This window comes from Rhipicephalus microplus, chromosome 1 (genome assembly GCF_043290135.1).
Source record: "Rhipicephalus microplus isolate Deutch F79 chromosome 1, USDA_Rmic, whole genome shotgun sequence".
Taxonomy (NCBI): domain Eukaryota; kingdom Metazoa; phylum Arthropoda; class Arachnida; order Ixodida; family Ixodidae; genus Rhipicephalus; species Rhipicephalus microplus.
In genome coordinates, this window is record NC_134700.1 from 6,296,046 (window position 1) to 6,314,942 (window position 18,897).

The 18,897-nt window shown below is 44.3% G+C and overlaps 1 protein-coding gene across 6 annotated transcripts in view; it reads right to left on the reverse strand.

Moving 5' to 3' along the window:
• LOC142767442 (sorting nexin-4-like) overlaps positions 1-18,897 on the reverse strand; it is a 284,030-nt gene that overhangs the window by 236,697 nt on the left and 28,436 nt on the right. For all 6 annotated transcript variants that reach the window (XM_075869125.1, XM_075869115.1, XM_075869139.1 and 3 more), the window contains one exon: positions 18,712-18,789. In XM_075869125.1, the coding sequence (XP_075725240.1) occupies positions 18,712-18,789 (78 nt within the window). The remainder of the gene's footprint in view (positions 1-18,711; positions 18,790-18,897) is intronic.

Consider the following 18,897-nt stretch of genomic DNA (forward strand, 5'->3'; position numbering starts at 1 on the left):
ATGTTTGACTTTTCGCGGCGGTCTCCATGTGCGCCCTCCCGCTCACACTCCCAACGTTCCGGCGCGCCAGGAACACCGCCGGGAAACCGTGCCGACCGTGCTCCGTTCGCCGATTTTATGGTCGCGCGCCTAAAAACTCCGCGCTATAACCGGTATTCTCCTTCGCGCGCCTACGCAATAAACGGTCGGCCTATATTGAGTTCTATGGGCGACATATCGGTGGTCAAAAAACCCACGTTATAACCGGTCCTGCGCAAAAAGCGGTTACGTTATAAGTGGCCTGCACTGTAACATCCCTCAAATGCTCAAGCACGGCTGCTATGGCTTACCCATCTGTTAGCTCGCCCGAATGCACCCGATGGGATGGTGTGGCCGTCTTTCCTTACTCAGCGCATGGGTAGTGCAAACTTCACCGTATATAGGGTACACAATATGTACAGAGAGCATTCACAGTGACTGTTACGCAGTGAAAGTAATGACTCGTGTTGACGCTGTTGACACGGGACGGCGATGTCGTGGGCAGCCAATTTTAGCGTTTAGTAAGGCATCTAAGGACTTAATAATGTGTCAGTAGACGTACAGTTAATACACTCGAACAGCTGTGGTTATTTTGTGAAGTGGTTAGATGCACCAATCATATTTCAGAAGTGAACCATGTGGATGTATCTCACAAACGAACTGTATCACTGAAAGAATGAACTAGCAGGCCACCATACGCGATTACTTTGTGAGAGCTCCACTCGGGGATATGGAGCTTCACACAAAATAGCAAAAAAACTATCATGCGAAACGACACGTATGTGTAAGGTTCCCAAAACGATGCACCTAATGACTCGAAGGCATGCGCGCTTTTCATAGCCGCATGACCTTGCATCGCGAGTGATCGGTCAATGTAAAAGAGCCACAGAGAGCAATTCACTCTGAAACATACGAGCACGCAACAAAATCTAATGAAGAGTGTGGGGGTGCTGACATACCCTGTAAAGTTCTTTGCGCCGCGTGGCGCACGTGTCTCGCACAGAAGCCGTAATTTGGGGGCGGCGGAACGATAGATGGCGTTGTGTTCGCGTTGAGTACCACTGTTGGTAGTGGTAGTGCCGACGGTGACCCCTGGCGGAAGGCAGGCCATGGTGGCAGGCAAGAGTTGGGCGAGTCTCGTCTGCAAGTGGCGGCTGCCGCGAACGGTTGTCTCTAGCGTGGGTCCTCGGCGCGTGGTACCGCGGGCCTACGCGCCCGGGGGCCTACGTGGTAAATGAAGTGTTGGCGACGCCGCCTTGGGTATGTTATTGTGTGTTTGGTGTGTTACGGTGTCATGTTGTTTGTATGGTAGCGTGTTAATCACAATTGATGAATCGATTCGGCGGATGATATCGTCGTTCTAAATTAGTTAAATAAATGTGTATGTATGTTGTTTGGTTTGTACCGACTGCGTCTGCTGTGTTCGTTCACTCCAAGAGCACGGTGAGGCACTCGCCTCGTCGAGACCCGACAAGAGTACCAATCTTATTGTTAGTTGCGGCACTCCAGTTTTTGTTTATTCAAAACTGCTGCGCGAAATCTTTGAAGTTCCGCAATGACAATTTTGAGTGTCTTTCAGCGTACAATCTAAGCGCACAAACAAGTATCGCGAACTCAAACCAGTTGGCGCATAACGACAAGAACACGTAAGCATGTAATGTTGACAAAAAAAAAAAAGTCCCCGCAGAAGCGTGAACGAAACTTGAGTGGGAGATCGCAACGTCCTAGACAATTGACTGCGACTTGTCCACGGTGTTAGAGCAGACGTTGAATTGAGCAAACATCGAACCATAGTCACAGTGAGAAAGGCGCAACTTATTTCGCAAAGTGGATTCGAAAATGTTGGCTTGAAGGTCTCATTTCCAATTCTACGTAATCATATCTTTCGTCTCAACTCATTGCGCTTAACAAGCAGTATTATAAAGAGTTTTTGACCATCACTTGACTTGTTCTGGCAGCAGAAGGTGCAACAACCACCCACGGCAATGAACAGCGAGGTCATTCTACAATGAAAAGTATTACACAGCACAGAGTGCATGGAAGGACAAGTTTGTATCCACCAAAACAGATTAACTGCGCCCCAACGGATGTGCGCTTCCAGAGCAAAGATGGCAGTCGCGAGTGACTGTAAACAAACAAACAATGCGAGCGGTTCCACATGACGGCATCTGGCCAATACCGACACAGCGCCGTCCTCGGAGAAGACGGAGGAGGGTGAAAAGAGAGGAGGCACGTCAATAACCACGAACGTCACTACTTTACAAAGTTTTAGGGGCTTTAGTCTCTCCTTCTCAGTGATCGCATCGCGCGAGCAGCACAGGTGGAGCTAAGCTTCAGCTAAGATGGCGGCGACGAAGCATAAGGCCGTGTCGCTTGACACCAAGTTGAAAATTTTACAAGACTCGCGACACGGATTCAAGGTGAGCGCCCTTGTGAAAAAATATGAGCTCGTGCAGTCGACAATATCGACAATCCTCAAAGCTGGCAGCACTGCACTTTTGAAAGCTGGATCCAGCAGCCATGCCGACGAGCGGAAGAGGATACAGGAGCCTTTGTATGCGGACGTGCAAGAGGCACTCTACCAGTGGTTTTTGACAATCCGTGCACAAAATGTGCCGAGCAGTAGGCCTATACTTGCAACAAAGGCAAAAAATCTTGCTTCTCTGCTTGGTCGGCCAGATTTCGAACCCGGAGGCGGATAGATTCAAAGGTTCAAAGAGCGGCATGGAATCGTTTACAAAAACGTGGTGGGGAAGGTGGCTTCTCTGGACTCTCACGCGAAGCAGCATTGGCTGCAGACCAAACTGCCCGCACTTATGAAGCGCTTCTCGGACAAAGATATTTATAACTGTGAAGTGACTGCCCTTTTTTATCAAATGATGCCATCGAAGGAGAGGCGATTCGTGTCCTGGTGGGAAGCACTTCAAAGTTAGAGTGACCGTATTGTTCTGCTGCGTGAACATGGATGGCAGTCATCAAATGAAGCCCTTCATGATTGGGCGATCCAAGAAGCCAGTCTGCTTCACAAATCAGCACATCTCGGTCTGCTACTGCAGCAATAAGAAGGCCTGGATGACCCGCGTTATGTTCGAGGAGCGGCAGCTCGAGATGGATGGCGTCATCAGAAGGCAGGGGCAGAAGGTGGTGTTGCTGCTGGATAACTGCAACACACACAACCTGAGCCCAAAGCTGACATCAATAGAATTGATGTTCTTGCCGCCTAATACGACGGCAGGCTTGCAACCGCTAGACGCTAGCATGATAGCAAATTTCAAAGCACTGTATCGGTGGTGCACGCTGAAGTGGCTGGTGTTAGCGACTGACCGCTCGGCTACGGGTATGTCAGGCAATGCAGATGGACCCCTTGACTTGAAGATCAGCCTTCTAACGGTTGTGCGCTTTGTTTACAACGCATGTTAGGAGGTGAAGCAGACCACCATGCAAAACTGCTTCAGGAAAGCAGCTTTGTGCGTCAAAACCAGCCTCCCCCTGCCTAATGACAGCGAGACCTGCATGAAAACTGCGGATCTCGATGAGCTCTGAAAGAACGTCGCTACTGGTGACACAGGTAGCGGGTGTGCCGCATCGGTTCAGGACTTCCTCACAGCAGACAGTGCTGCCTCGCGCTGCGAGAAACTCACCGACGAGGCAATCGTCACGGGTGTGATGTCGCGACAGACGCCGGCGTTGTGCGACGGCAGCAGTGACATTAGTGACGACGAGGTCAACAGTCATAGCGTTTCTCCAGCCCTGTCGATGACCACGCAAAGTGCACTGGTGTCCATCCACGCGCTCGTAGACTTCATGCGTGCCCGAGGAATGCCGCCAGAGTATTCGTAACAACTTGAAGCTATGCGAACCGCGCTTGTGAAGATGAAGCTTCCGCAGAAGCAACAGCGGATATCGGACTGCTTCATCACGCCGAAACCATAAACGCTCATCGATGTATAAAGTGCTTTTTTATAAGCCTTTCATCTACCCCATTTGTCACTAGTGGAAAAAGCGAATTCGTGCCTGGAGCTACAAAACGTATGTCCGGTGACGATATTTTACAACAGTACAGATATAACGATTATCGGTAATAATGACCATATTTTCAGGTATCCTCGATATCGTTATAAGTGGGCTGCACTGTAGCTCTGGGTTCTTTTTCCAAGATGTTACGAACACATGTCAATATATGTCTGAGCATATCGATGCATTATTTCGGCAAGACCGCTAAGTGCTTCACGGCTGGCATCAGTTGAATTAATTCAGCTCATGCTACAGAGCATTCGAGTTCAGCTTGCTGACAACTGTTCCAACTCAATAATAATACAAAGTTTTAGAGAAAGCATGCACGACGCTTTTGCGTTTGCTGCAACTGCACGTGTTGTACGCTAACCTATAGTGGGCTCCCGTGACATGTTGAATATAGCGGGGAATCACAATGAACGCAAACTTAGAACTACGCCATTCTGAAACTCCATATTACAAGTTTTAACAACATAATGAATGCACCAATGTGAAATAGCTGCACTGCAATCTTTCGTTTGTCCTCTGTGGTAGAAGAAACTACTGACTACAGATTTGATCTGGTGTATTATTCGTTATTTATTTATTTACACTTCCTCTACATCGCTATAAGAAGTTACGTAGAGGAGGTACACGTGGGTAATATTGTAGTATAGTTTGCAATCGATATCACAAATACAACAATACATATGATATTTTTAAGAGAGAATAATCAAATAATGATTACTCACACAAATTATAAACAATGTCACAGTCATACATTTTAAACACCCAAATGATTCCTCTTAGACAACAAACCAATCTTATTATAGTGAAGAAAAAAAAACTGGCCACGAATCTCTGTGCTTCGTTGCAAGGATGTCAAAAGACGATAGTCTTCTATCTGGAGGTGCTGTGTGAGATATGGTGTCATCTGGCTGCAATGTGAAGAAATAAAAGTTTTTTTAAAACACAGAACCACTGGTAGGTGGCAGCATCAGGTCGTTTTTCAGTTAAAGCCTGTGAACTTTTGAGTGAAGTGTAGGAAACAACCGTTTTTTTTCGTTTATGGGGTCACATTGTCAGTGCATTGTATATCTATGCATTTTTTTTATAGAAAGAGACACACTGCTAGAACTTGCATCATCATCATCATCAGCCTGGCTACGTCCACTGCAGGACAAAGGCCTCTCCCATGTTCCGCCAGTCAACCCGGTCCTGTGCTTGCTGTTGCCAATTTATACCCGCAAACTTCTTAATTTCGTCTGCCCACCTAACCTTCTGTCTCCCCCTAACCCGCTTTCCTTCTCTGGGAATCCAGTTAGTTACTCTTAATGACCAGCGGTTATCCTGTCTACGCGCTACATGCCAGGCCCATGTCCATTTCCTCTTCTTTATTTCAACTATGATATCCTTAACCCCCGTTTGTCCCCTAATCCACTCCGCTCTCTTCTTGTCTCTCAAGGTTACACCTACCATTTTTCTTTCCATTGCTCGCTGCGTCGTTCTCAATTTAAGCTGAACCCTCTTTGTGAGTCTCCAGGTTTCTGCTCCATAGCTAAGTACCGGCAAGATACAGCTGTTATATACCTTCCATTTAAGGGATAATGGCAATCTACCTGTCATAATTTGAGAGTGCTTGCCGAATGTGCTCCACCCCATTCTTATTCTTCTAGTTACTTCAATCTCGTGGTTAGGCTCTGCGGTTATTACCTGCCCCAAAGTAGACATAGCCCTTTACAACTTCAAGTGCACTATTACCTATCTCGAAGCGCTGTTCCTTTCCGAGGTTGTTGTACATTACTTTTGTTTTCTGCAGATTAATTTTAAGACCCACCTTTCTGCTCTCCTTGTGTAACTCTGTAATCATGAGTTGCAATTCGTCCCCTGAGTTACTCAGCAATGCAATGTCATCGGCGAAGCGCAGGTTACTAAGGTATTCTCCATTAACTCTTGTCCCTAACTGTTCCCATTCTAGGCTTCTGAAAACCTCCTGTAAGCACGCGGTAAATAGCATTGGGGAGATTGTGTCCCCCTGCCTTACACCCTTCTTGATTGGTATTCTGTTGCTTTCTTTATGAAGCACTATGGTAGCAGTTGATCCCCTGTAGATTTCTTCCAGAATGTTTATATATACTCCATCTACGCCCTGATTCCGCAGTGTCTGCATGACGGCTGATATTTCTATTGAATCAAACGCCTTCTCGTAATCTATGAAGGCTATGTATAGTGGTTGGTTATACTCTGAGCATTTCACTATTACCTGATTGATAGTATGAATTTGGTCAATTGTTGAGTAGCATGTTCGAAATCCTGCTTGTTCCTTTGGTTGATTGAATTCTAATGTTTTCTTTACTCTGTTAGCAATTACCTTTGTAAATAGCTTGTACATTACAGAGAGCAAGCTGATCGGCCTGTAATTCTTCAAGTCCTCGTCATCTCCTTTCTTATGTATTAAGATGATGTTAGCGTTCTTCCAAGACTCTGGTACCCTTCCCGTCAGGAGACACCTCGTAAACAGGGCGGCTAGTTTTTCTAACACAATCTTTCCTCCATCTTTCAGCAGATCTGATGTTACCTGATCCTCACCAGCAGCTTTGCCTCTATGCATGCTCTCCAAAGCTTTTCTGACTTCTTCTATCATTACTGGTGGGGTGTCATCTGGGTTACTGCTAGTTCTTATAGTATTAAGGTCGTGCTTGTCTCAGCTACTGTACAGATTTCTGTAAAACGTTTCCGCTATTTTAACTATCCTATCCATATTGGTAGTTATTTTGCCTTCTTTGTCCCTTAGTGCATATATCCGACTTTTGCCTATCCCAAGTTTCCTCTTCACTGCTTTGAAGCTTCCCCAGTTTTTCAGAGCGTGTTCAATTCTCTCCATGTTATACCTTCTTACATCGCATACTTTACGTCTATTAATCAACTTCGAAAGCTCTGCCAGTTCTATTTCGTCTGTTGTACTTGACACTTTCATGATTTGACGCTTCTTAATTAGGTTCTTCGTTTCCTGGGAAAGCTTGCCAGTGTTTTGTCTAACTACCCTGCCTCCAACTTCCACTGCACACTCCGTAATGATACTCGTCAGATTATCATTCATTGTGTCTACGCTAAGGTTGGTTTCCTCACTAAGAGCCGAGTACCTGTTCTGCAGCGACACTCTGAATTCCTGTACTTTCCCTCTCAGAGCTAGCTCATTGATTGGCTTCTTGCGTATCAGTTTCTGTCGTTCCTTCTGCAAGTCTAAGCGAATTCGAGACCGTACCGTTCTATGGTCACTGCATCGTACCTTGCCCACCACTTCTACATCCTGCACGATTCCTGGGTGTGCAGTCATTATAAAATCTATTTCGTTCTTATTTTCGCCATTAGGGCTCCTCCATGTCCACTTGCGGTTTTTCTCGTTTTCGGTAGAAGGTATTCAAAATCTGCAAATTATTGCGTTCTGCGAATTCTACTAGTAGCTCTCCTCTGGCGTTTCTAGTGCCGATGCCATAATCTCCTACTGCCTGGTCTCCAGCCTGATTCTTCCCTACCTTTGCATTAAAGTCGCCCATCACTATAGTATACTGTGTTTTTACCTTACTCATTGCCGATTCCACATCTTCATAGAAGCTTTCAACTGAAGTGTCATCATGGCTGGATGTAGGCGCGTAAGCCTGTACTACCTTTAACTTGTATCTTTTATTTAGTTTAATTACAATACCTACCACCCTTTCATTAATGCTGTAATATTCCTCTATGTTGCCAGCTATGTTTCTGTGAATTAGGAACCCCACTCCCAGTTCTCTTCTGTTCTGTCTCATAACTTGTTCTGTTCTGTCTCAGAACCTGCATATTCTGTCTCAAATAAGCATAATATTTCCTTTTTGATAGACAATGTTCACAAGTATGAATGCAGGCACTAGATCAAGATGGGTAGGCTTCAAGCACTCTCTTAAACTTTCTCCGGGTGGCTAAATAGTTACACAGACACTGACAGACCAGAATTTTTTTTTGCGTGGAAGTATCCCAAGAAAGACTATCATCTTTGAAAAAGGAATAACTATCACTTTCATTAACGATATCATCTGGGAGATGATTCCATTTCTGTATTGCTTTTACAAATAAGGAACTACCAGAAAAGTAGGTTTGTAGAGGTATTCTAATAGTTTTCATGAATTGTCTCGCTGATTTGAGATGTCCATTGGTACCAACAGAAAATCAAGAAGGTTTGTGGCATCAATTTTGTAATAAATATTATGAAAAAAATTAAGCCCCAGTTTCTGCCTTTATACCATTAGTGCCTCCCATTTCAAGGTTCTTTTTTGTTTTTTTTTTTTGTTTTTTTTTTGTGATGCTTATGCTTGCAAAGGAACTGTAGTTGTTACTAACAAATCTGGCTGCTTGACTTTGAGCTTCCCGTCTGCCGACCAAGTACTGCTGATGGGGTTCATATATTACACAAGCACAATCTAGCATAGGTCTCATACACACCAGATATAGAGTTTGTTTCATGGTCTATAAGGCTTGCTTAAAATTGTCTGTGATCCTTCGCTCAAGATACAGCTACCATCACAACTTTCCCGTTCTGATGCGACACTGTTATGCCATGTTTGGTTGGGTGTTGCATTCACAAAGGTGTACTCCTTTCGCATCCGTATGGCCGACACCTCTACATATGACTCCGGCAGAGCTGAAGAGACCATCAAACACATCCTGTGCAGCTGCGCTTGCTACAACACGCAGCGATGCCAGCTCCGGATGGTTTTCAATCAACTGGACTCTAGACCATTCTCTGTGCAGATGATTCTAGAACCTTCGGCGTCTGCCTCAATTGTGCAGAAAGCGACTAAAGCACTCCTACATTACTTGAACACAATAAACCTGAGCGACCGCCTGTAGATTGTGTGTGCTCCCCCGAGTGTGCTCGTCATTGTGTGTACCTTTCTTACCTCTCTGCAACCTCTTTTCTCCCCTTCATCCCTTCCCCAGTACAGGGTAGCAAACCGGATGTGTGTCTGGTTAACCTGCCTGCCTTTCCTTGCATCTTTATCTCTCTCTCTCCGTGTATTGTGAGGGTGCTGACACCCCCTGTATACTTGTTTGCGCCGCGTGGTGCACGTGTCCCGCGCAGAAGCCGTATTTCGGGGTCACAACTATTGAGCGGTAGGTGACGTGTTCGCGAGCGTAGATCATCGCTATCATCATCATGGTTGGTAGAGCAGTAGCACCGGCAGTGACCCCTGATGGGAGGCAAGCCTTGGTGGTGGCAGAGAGAGTTGAGCGAGTCTCTCTTTGGCTGGTGGCGTTTAGCCCGAACAGTTGTCTCTCGCAGTGGGATCCTTGGTGCACAGCACAGCGTGCTGTCTGCGGTGGGCCCACGTGGTGAGTCAGGCGTTGGCAACACCACCTTGTTTGTCATGTTGTTGTTGAGTATTGTTTAATAATGTGTAAGGATGTCTTAGCGTGTTGATCACGATTGATGTGTAATAATTCGGCTGACGATATGGTCGATCCAAAAGTAGGTAAATAAACGTCTGTTTGGTTTGTCCTGACTGTGTCTGCCGTGTCCATTCACATTAAGAGCGTGGCGTGGCTCTCTCCATTTCGAGACCCCACAGTATAAAGTATAGCATTCTACCTGCCTTTGTCATGGTTATATCAATGTGTTTAACCCACTTGAAAGTATTGTAAAAATGCACACCTAAATACTTATTATGAGATTAATTGCTCATTATTGAGCTGTTGATTTTGTACATTGTATCTGAAGTAATTAAATCTGATACTTGCATTACTGCGTGGCAAGCGACAGGACTGCCCAAAATGCCAGAAATAAAAGAAAAAAATGCGAGCTGCCTTGCTTATTTCAGTAGCCCGAGTAAAAGAACCGCTTTTCCAGTTTTCTCACCACTGTTTACCTAATGCACCAATGTTCCTTCTGACTTGCACACCTAACACAAATGAACCTTAGAGTAGAAGAGCCTAGTGTTGGGTGTGCAAAGCACCCATGCACCTTGCACACCCAATAGCACCTATGCATGTGAGGGCACGGCGGCACTCGTCGGAGCAGCATGTTTGATTCTGCTTGGCTTGTTGTGCAGGTTGTATTTTTGATCCGACCGCTGCCATGTGCCGAACAACCCGCTCATTCTGGGCCTGCGCTGTGGACTGCCGATTTATCGCACAAGTGGAAAACGCCTGCACGGACTGATCATCTTTTCATCGACTCAGCGGACGGGACACCGAATTGGCTGCACAACTCGGTGACGTCGACCATACAGGATATAAAGTCTCCGGTCGAGCCCTGTCCTCTCAGAGGGCACGGCGGCACTCGTCGGAGCAGCATGTTTGATTCTGCTTGGCTTGTTGTGCAGGTTGTATTTTTGATCCGACCGCTGCCATGTGCCGAACAACCCGCTCATTCTGGGCCTGCGCTGTGGACTGCCGATTTATCGCACAAGTGGAAAACGCCTGCACGGACTGATCATCTTTTCATCGACTCAGCGGACGGGACACCGAATTGGCTGCACAACTCGGTGACGTCGACCATACAGGATATAAAGCCTCCGGTCGAGCCCTGTCCTCTCAGAGGGCACGGCGGCACTCGTCGGAGCAGCATGTTTGATTCTGCTTGGCTTGTTGTGCAGGTCAGTTTTTACAACACGCTTTCTGGATTTCGTTCAAGTTCATACACTGTTATAGTGCTGCCGTGCCCCCAAAGATGTATTCATGTTGTCATAGATTGCTGGTCTGTTTTTCTGCTCCTTTTATGTGGCGATGTGGAAAGTAACCCTGGTCCCGAGATAGAACAAATGTTGAAGGATATTATGCTTCAGTTAAAAGAGCTAAAGGAAGCGGACACAAAGCGCGATGCCACACTTTCTGAGGTAAATGCGAAGCTGTCAAAACTAGACGAGGTTCTGAAAATATCGAAGGAAAATGAAGAAAAGATACAGAAGCTGGAAGGAACAGTACAGCGGTTGGAGAAGGCTTTGGCTGAGCAGGACCGGAGACTGAATGATTATGAAAATCGTTCACGCAGAAACAATGTAGTCGTCTTCGGAATTCCTGAGGAACCAAAAGAAACTAGGCAGGATCTAGAGGATAAGGTTTTGCGTAAGGTTTTCGGCGAAACACTTGGTGTTTCCGTCAGATCTGTAGAACGAATTCACCGAATAGGAAGGCTGCAAAAAGACCGCCACAGGCCAGTTATCCTCCGGCTGTACGACTACAACGAAAAAATGGAATTGTTCAGGAACTGCTCAAAGCTCAAAGGTTCTGAAGTGTCAATCTCCCACGATTATTCTCAAGCCACACAGCGCATAAGAAATAAGTTGTGGCAATCTGGATTACAGGACAAGCGTACTGGTGATAAGATGCAATTGGTGCATGACAAGTTGTTTCTAAACGATAACGTTTATGGGTGGGACGACACAGCTGGTCGCAGGGTGTTTCTACGTAAGTCTTCCCGCGCGGAAAAATGACAAACCCAAAATAAAACTGAGCATGCGCAAAAGGCTTTCCGATTGCTGTGCCTGAATGCTCAAAGTGTATGCAACAAGCAAGAGCAACTCGAGCACCTTTTGCTTTCTTACGACCCACACGTAGCAGTAATATCGGAGACATGGTTGCACCCTCAAACTCCAGATAATTGCATATTTCCTCCTTCACACATATGTTATCGGAAAGATCGTCAAACAAGAGGGGGCGGAGTTGCTATCCTTGTTAAACGCGAGGTATCGTCCGTTTCCTTGCCTGATATTAATAGCTGCCACGAAAGTGTTTTTTGTAAAGCTGTAATTGCTGGTAACCCTATTATTATTGCGGGAGTCTATAGGCCCCCTGGCGCCCCACCGGCTTTCTTGATAGACCTGTACGAGCACTTAGAAAAATACCGAAATCAAAACATTATTATTGCAGGTGATTTTAATATGCCAGGCATACATTGGGAATCGATGAAATGTGGTTCTATTGATGTGCAGAGTGCTGAAATATTACTAGACATGTCGCTTGCTTACTCCCTTACGCAAACAGTTCTTGATCCTACGCGCGTGACAAGTTCAGCTTCTTCAATACTAGATCTCGTTTTCTGTTCCTCAAGTTTTGAATCCTGTATGGCAACAGTTTTAGATGGCATTTCTGATCACAAATTGGTCAATTTCAATTGTTCTTTACCTCGTAGAACAAGGTCATCTAGACCTGAGCCCGTAGTTGTAAAACAGTATTCTGCTGCAGACGATTTCCAGATTGTTCACTACCTAGAAGAAGCTTTGCTATCATTTTGCGACGGCAGTGTTAACTCGCTATGGACACAATTCAAATTTTATTGCCACTTCTGCATTCGCAATTTCGTTCCAGATAAACTTAAAAAAGTTGGCCGTACAAACCCCTGGATAACGCGCGATCTAATTCACCTAAAACGCAAAATTAAAAGGCGTAGAAAGCAAAAAATAGCTAATGATGTAGTTCTGCACGATCTAAGAGATACTTTAGCATCCAAGTTGAAGGAGGCTAGGGAACATTATTACACCGAGACACTAGGCCGCTTTGCGGCAGAGAGTCCCCGAAAATTTTACCAGTTCTTGCAAAACAAAGACAACCGTATCCCTGATGAAATAATGAACGGAGAAACCACTGTCACAAATAAAAACGAAATAGCAAACGCATTTAATTCCTACTTTCAGAGCGTTTTCTCAAGACCACAAAACTTGAGTATTATGACGGTGCCAGGTCCTTCAAGTCTAATAAATATATCCTTGGAAGGGGTGACAGAACTATTATTGCGGCTAGACGTAAAAAAATCGACCGGCCCTGACGGTATCCCAGCTGTTTTTCTAAAGAGGTATGCTGAAATTATAGCTAGATTCCTAGTAATAATATTTGATGTTTCGATTAAAACTAGTTCAGTGCCCGACGATTGGCTGCTAGCACGTGTAATTCCGGTATTTAAGAAAGGTAACAGATTATTAGTCAGTAATTATCGACCAATCTCCCTTACCTGTATTTGTTGCAAATTACTTGAACATATTATAGCGAAATATTTAAATACTTTTCTTGAACAAAATAAAGTAATTCACAGCGCGCAACATGGCTTCCGACGGGGATTATCTACCACCACACAATTATTAGCAACTGTTAACGAGTTCTCCAAAGTTCTGGACAAGTCTGGACAGGTTGATGTCATCTTTATGGACTTTTCCAAGGCCTTTGACAAGGTCCCGCATATTAAGCTAATAGATAAGATGAAGGTTATTGGCATTCCTCCGGAAATAATTAACTGGGTCATAGCATACTTAACGAACAGAAAACAGTACGTAGATATAAACGGTTTCACTTCTGGGTATTTGGGGGTGTTATCTGGAGTCCCGCAAGGGTCAGTTCTCGGGCCTCTACTATTTAATATTTATATTAACGATTTAGTTCAAGCCATCCGACCTGGCGTGTCTGTTAAGTTATTTGCAGACGATTGCATAATTTTTAATACCATAAATTCTATCTCTGACCAGCATGACTTGTGTGAGAACTTAATCTACATAAAAGAATGGTGTAAAAAGTGGGAAATGGTAATTAATTTTGAGAAAACTGTATATTTATGTCTGAGTAACAAAATCCGAAAACTGGAGTTTACTTATAATGTAGGTGGATACGCTATCAGGCAAGTAGAAGAATTCAAGTACTTGGGCGTAACGATTACATCGAAGCTTACCTGGACAGCACATATTGATGATATATGTTCTGCTGCCAGGAGAAAATTAGGCTTTCTAAAATATAAATTGGGTCGTTCTTCTAGTTCACTAAAACTTAGAGCCTATAAAGTCATAGTTCGTCCTTCTCTTGAATATGCCAGCATTGTGTGGGACCCCCACACAGCTGGTAATATACAGAAAATAGAAAAAATACAACGATTAGCTGCTCGATTTATATACAACCGGTATAGATGTCGCGATTCGCCGTCAGCCCTGTTGCAGGATGCGAACCTCCAACTTTTGGCCGATCGAAGGAAAACTGCACGGCTTAACTTTTTCCGCCTTTTATACTTTTCCAGATCAGGATTGCACGCACCAGATTACATAACACAGGACACAACCAGGTCTTCACGTCATAAACATAGTCGTAGCATTACACCTATATTTGCACGCACTAACATTTACAAGTATTCATTTTTCCCGAGAACTGTCTCTGATTGGAATGCTCTGCCCCATGATTCCCCTATGCTCAACACGCCGAGATGAAACTATACCCTTTTTTTGTTGCTTAAGTCTGCTTCTTTGCCTGTATTTGTCCCTTGTTTTTCACGAGTTTTTAATGTACATGAATTTTGTTCTGCAGTGAATGTATACTGCAGCGGAAGTGTATGTATGTAGAAGAATTTTGTACTGTATTGCCCTCTCCTGCATGGACCATACTTGGTCCGCAGTATGTGATAAATAAATAAATAAATAAATGTCAAGTGTTCGTGGTATCTAGCGCTGTTGCCCACAATTGTAAAGTGTTGCTTGTATGTGATGTCATTGGTCCTACGAGTGTCTGCTATATATGTATGCTGGTTGCATGGAATAAAGGTTGATGTTATCTCACCCACATCGGAAGTGGCTCAGTCCCTTTCTCTGCTCCTGCGGCCGGCCCGAATGCGCATGGCCTTTTACTCGGCCGTAACTCGACATGGTGTCAGAAGTGGCCGTCTTCTGATATTTGAGGGGTGTTTCACAAGTCTTCGTCAAGCTGTGCTATGTTGGAAGACAAAGAAGCCAACTCAGTTTACGACATGTTCGCTGTTCCAGCTTCAACATTTTACTTCGACCGGACAACCGAATGATTTTCCTGGATCCAACTATTCAACGACTACCGCTTTGCTTCTGGCCTAAATGAGCAAAATGAAGAAGCGCAAATCCGGACACTACTCTACACAATGGGCAGGCAAGCGAGAGAGATCTTTTCAACCTTCACACTATCTGAAGAACAGCAGAAGCAGTACGAAGTCGTCAGGAAAAAGTTCGACGATTACTTCGTGGCCACATGGAACCTTGTTGACGAGAGTCAGCCGGCCAATTCATCACCGCGTTGCACACACTGGCAAACCGGCGCGACTACAAGGAAAAGGAACGCATGATCCGTGACCAGTTTGTAGTCGGCATCAGTGATGCTTTCGGAGTCTCTGTAAATGGATGCAAATTCGACATTCGCCAGAGCTTCGGCAAAAACTCGATTGAAGGAGACCGTCCAATAACAGTAGCAACAGCTGCGAGAGACCAACGACGAACCTTCAGCAGCACCAGCCAGCAACCTGGACCCGGTCAAAAAACAACGGCAGCCCAGGAAGAATTTTTCAGGACGTTTCAACACCTAGTCAAGAACCAGTGCACCTATCATACAATGTCAACGCAGACCACAGTCCTACTGACCTCTTACCCCAAGTTCATGCCCCAACTGCGGTCAAGGAGAGCACCCTAGGACCTTCTACCGGGCTCGAGCTGCGACATGCTACTGCCGTTGTTCCAGGCATTCTGCAGTAGTGTGTCGGAAAAGGCTCTAGGTGAGCAAAAGAAGGTTCAGCTTTCTTCTCTCCATATAGACAAGGGGGCGTATTTCGTAGGCGCGGTAAATGGGGAGCACTCTAATTCTCGGTATGCTCAAGTTATCATTAACGACACTCCTGTGTTCGCTAAACTTGATTCGGGTGCAGAAGTGCGACATAACCTTAACAGGCCCTGCGAATGAGCCACTGCTTGTTCTCGGAAAGTTCTTTGCCACTATCCAGTGGAAACAAGGCATTGTCCAATAAACGGTGTTGTCACGTGTAAATACCGCGAAACGTTGGGGCCGTCCACTGAGCATGGGGGGCGAAAAAGAAGAGCGCGGTGGATTGGTGTCACGAGGTGTGCTTTCAGGGTTGGGGTCAGGCGCAGTGCAGTTCCGGGCTCCAAGACGAGTGAGACATTCTGCCAAGTGAAACGAGTGCAAGTACGGAGAACCATGGAGCTGGGCGAGTTACGGATATTCGCGACTTCCACGACCCTCCGTATAAGCGATCTATACTGTATTATGGTTATAAAGCACTAATGGCTCATATTGCTCCACATTAACTATAGTAGTAAAACAGCCTAAGGCTAGTTGGTAGTGGTTCATTATAAAATATAGAAGTGAGGTGCAGTACGTAAGAGAGACTGGAGAATAGAACAACACAAGGCGCATATAATGCAAATTAATAACAAAGAAGTGTGTATAAGACATTTCATTGAACAAGAAAGTTTGCAAAGCGAGTTCTGAAATGCTCCACCCATGTTATTGCTTACAATAGGTTCATAGTAGTTACATAATTGATAGTATATAGCATTAAAAGAGATTACACTCCTTTCATGTTAAGGAATGTGTGGAGAAAATTTCATCTGGATCTGAACATGAGAAACAGAAAATAAAATTATGTTCAAACTCAAGATATTGTCCTAAACTGCATCCTCAGAAAAACAAATTTTAAACATAGAAATGAAAACTGATCGATCTTGTAAAAATACTTTTTGAAAATTATTTATTCTGTCAAGGGAGCTTGAGAATCATGCTTATTTTGGGCATATAGCTTTGGTGAACTCCTCATGTGAAATGCAATGGCCAGCAGCAAGGTGAAAATTTCCAGGGGACTTTAAGAGATGAGCTCTTTCTAGTTCTTAATAGCCACCTTGTGCTCTTTAAAAGTGGTTTTAATCTAGTTTATTTATTTACAACTGTGATTTTTTTGTCATGTAAGTAAAGAAACTGAACTTGTGAAAGCAAGTGAAAACAAAAAATTTTGCCTTTTTTGAGCAGCATATCCTCTGGAGATAATCTGGCTGTAGCCGAGACATTGCAGCTTTTGAGAATACCACTTGTGCCGTTTGGCTATAAGTGAAATTGAGGGGGCAAAGATCTGTGTTCCACTGCATTTCATGCACGAGTTGACATCCACGCTTGACAATACCATCTGCACTCGTAAAGGGAGGTACATGCTGCACCACCATTATAGTAACTACTTCCCCCTATGTACAACCTGGGTAGAATAGTTATGAATTATGTAGTGCAGAGCAATGCCCGGCCATATCAGCAGCCATGGTTTTTGAGATTGCTTGTCTTGCTCTTGTTCGGCAAGCTGCTTGGGTGTGCAATCCTATGACTACTTTACATTTTGGAGAAGGCTGCTTTGGTATTCGCCCACTCAAGAAATGAGCAGCTGAACACCAAGTCATACAGCTCTACCTGCCAATGTATGTGCTGGTGGCCAGTGTCAGCGACACCCTGAGCTTTTCAGCAGCCCCGATTGAGCAAGGCATTGAGGACAGGTCGAAATCGTGCAAAATAATCGCCATCCTCCACAATAGGATGATATTTTGAAGCTCAACAATAAAATCTATGGGTGTCACCAGTTTTCGGCTGCCCTGATGGGTGCAAACTTCAGACAGAACAATGCTTACGAAGCCGATGGTGGAAAATGTAGGCGATGTCTGCCATCTCATCCAACAATGTCCTGTTGGATGAGCTGGTGTTGTAAAAGCTACTGTTAAGAAGGCACTGCCCCTCAGGTTATTGAGCTTTGCTAAGTTTTGCCAACCTCCAGAGACAGCACCTTCTCACATGACACCCATCCATATTTCAATGAGACTCTCTTGAGCAAAACTTGAACTTCAACCAACAAAGACCTTATCTGGCTCTGCCAGATAAACGCCTTATCCATGCTTATTTCCTTTGACTCAGAAACTTGTCTACATGCACATCATGATTGTTCAGCGAACTGGGAGCGCGGGGGTAAACACAGACACAAAGCAAAGAGGAGGCACTAAGCACGAGCGCTCAATCACGAATTACAACTAGCCCACCTTTCTATCCTATTACATGCACATCTTTGTGCCTCGAATCCTGTTCTTACCACAAGGCTTTGGAGACCACTTATCAGATGCCCGCCCTAATAAACCGTTTGTAAATAAACTTTGATGTTCTACTCTACCAATTTAAAAAACAAATAAGACTATTCCTATTAAATGAGCACACAGCCATTACAGCATAAGCTCATGCATGCCGCCATACCATTTTTCTTTACATTATCCAACATTATTATATGTTTCAAATGTTCTCATTTCTTGCATGTACCTATCTTATTCACTTTCCTTTATATTCGTGTGTTGAACGTTAATGTGCATTTTTCTGTAACATCCATTTCATGGTATCAGTGCATCATGTTGTATCTTTTTATAAGTTTTTCTTTCGTACCTCTGTTTTTCATATAACAAGTTTTCTTTCGTACCTCTGTTTTTCATATAACAAGTTGTATAAGTTATATAGTTTTTTTTTTTTCTCTGCAAATATCCATTCACTGCTGCCTGTATGGTCCTCCCAGGTTTCCTCAAGCTGTTTTTAACAGCTTTTTTGCCTGGGGAACTCCCAGCTGTTGTGTGTTAGAAATAAAAAATAAATAAATAAATAAAAATGAGCAAGGCATATTCAGAGAACTAGACAAAAAGTTTGCCAAATTGTAAAACAAGCCTAAATTAATAAACATTAGGAAAAACTTGGCATAGTGACAAGTATTTCTGTACAGTGACATCATTATAAAGTTGATGATCGCACTAACTTTAGTATAAAATTGCAATATTTTAAAGCATTTTTGAACCTTAGTGGGTGTGATCTTTCATGCCACAAGCATGTTCCTACAACTTGAAAACTATAGCTCATCTAAATTAGGGTGAGCCCTACCTCAAGACCAGCTCTTCTTCGCTCCACAAACTCTGGGTCCAGGGTGTCTGTGGGCAAATTCTGCCAGCGGAACTGCACCTAGAAAAGGCAAGCACTTCACTTGTGAGCTCAGCCAGCCTAGAGTATTGAAAGTGCAAAAAGATTCAAAAAGAAAAGACAGTCTCTTTCTCTTTCTGATTATTAACG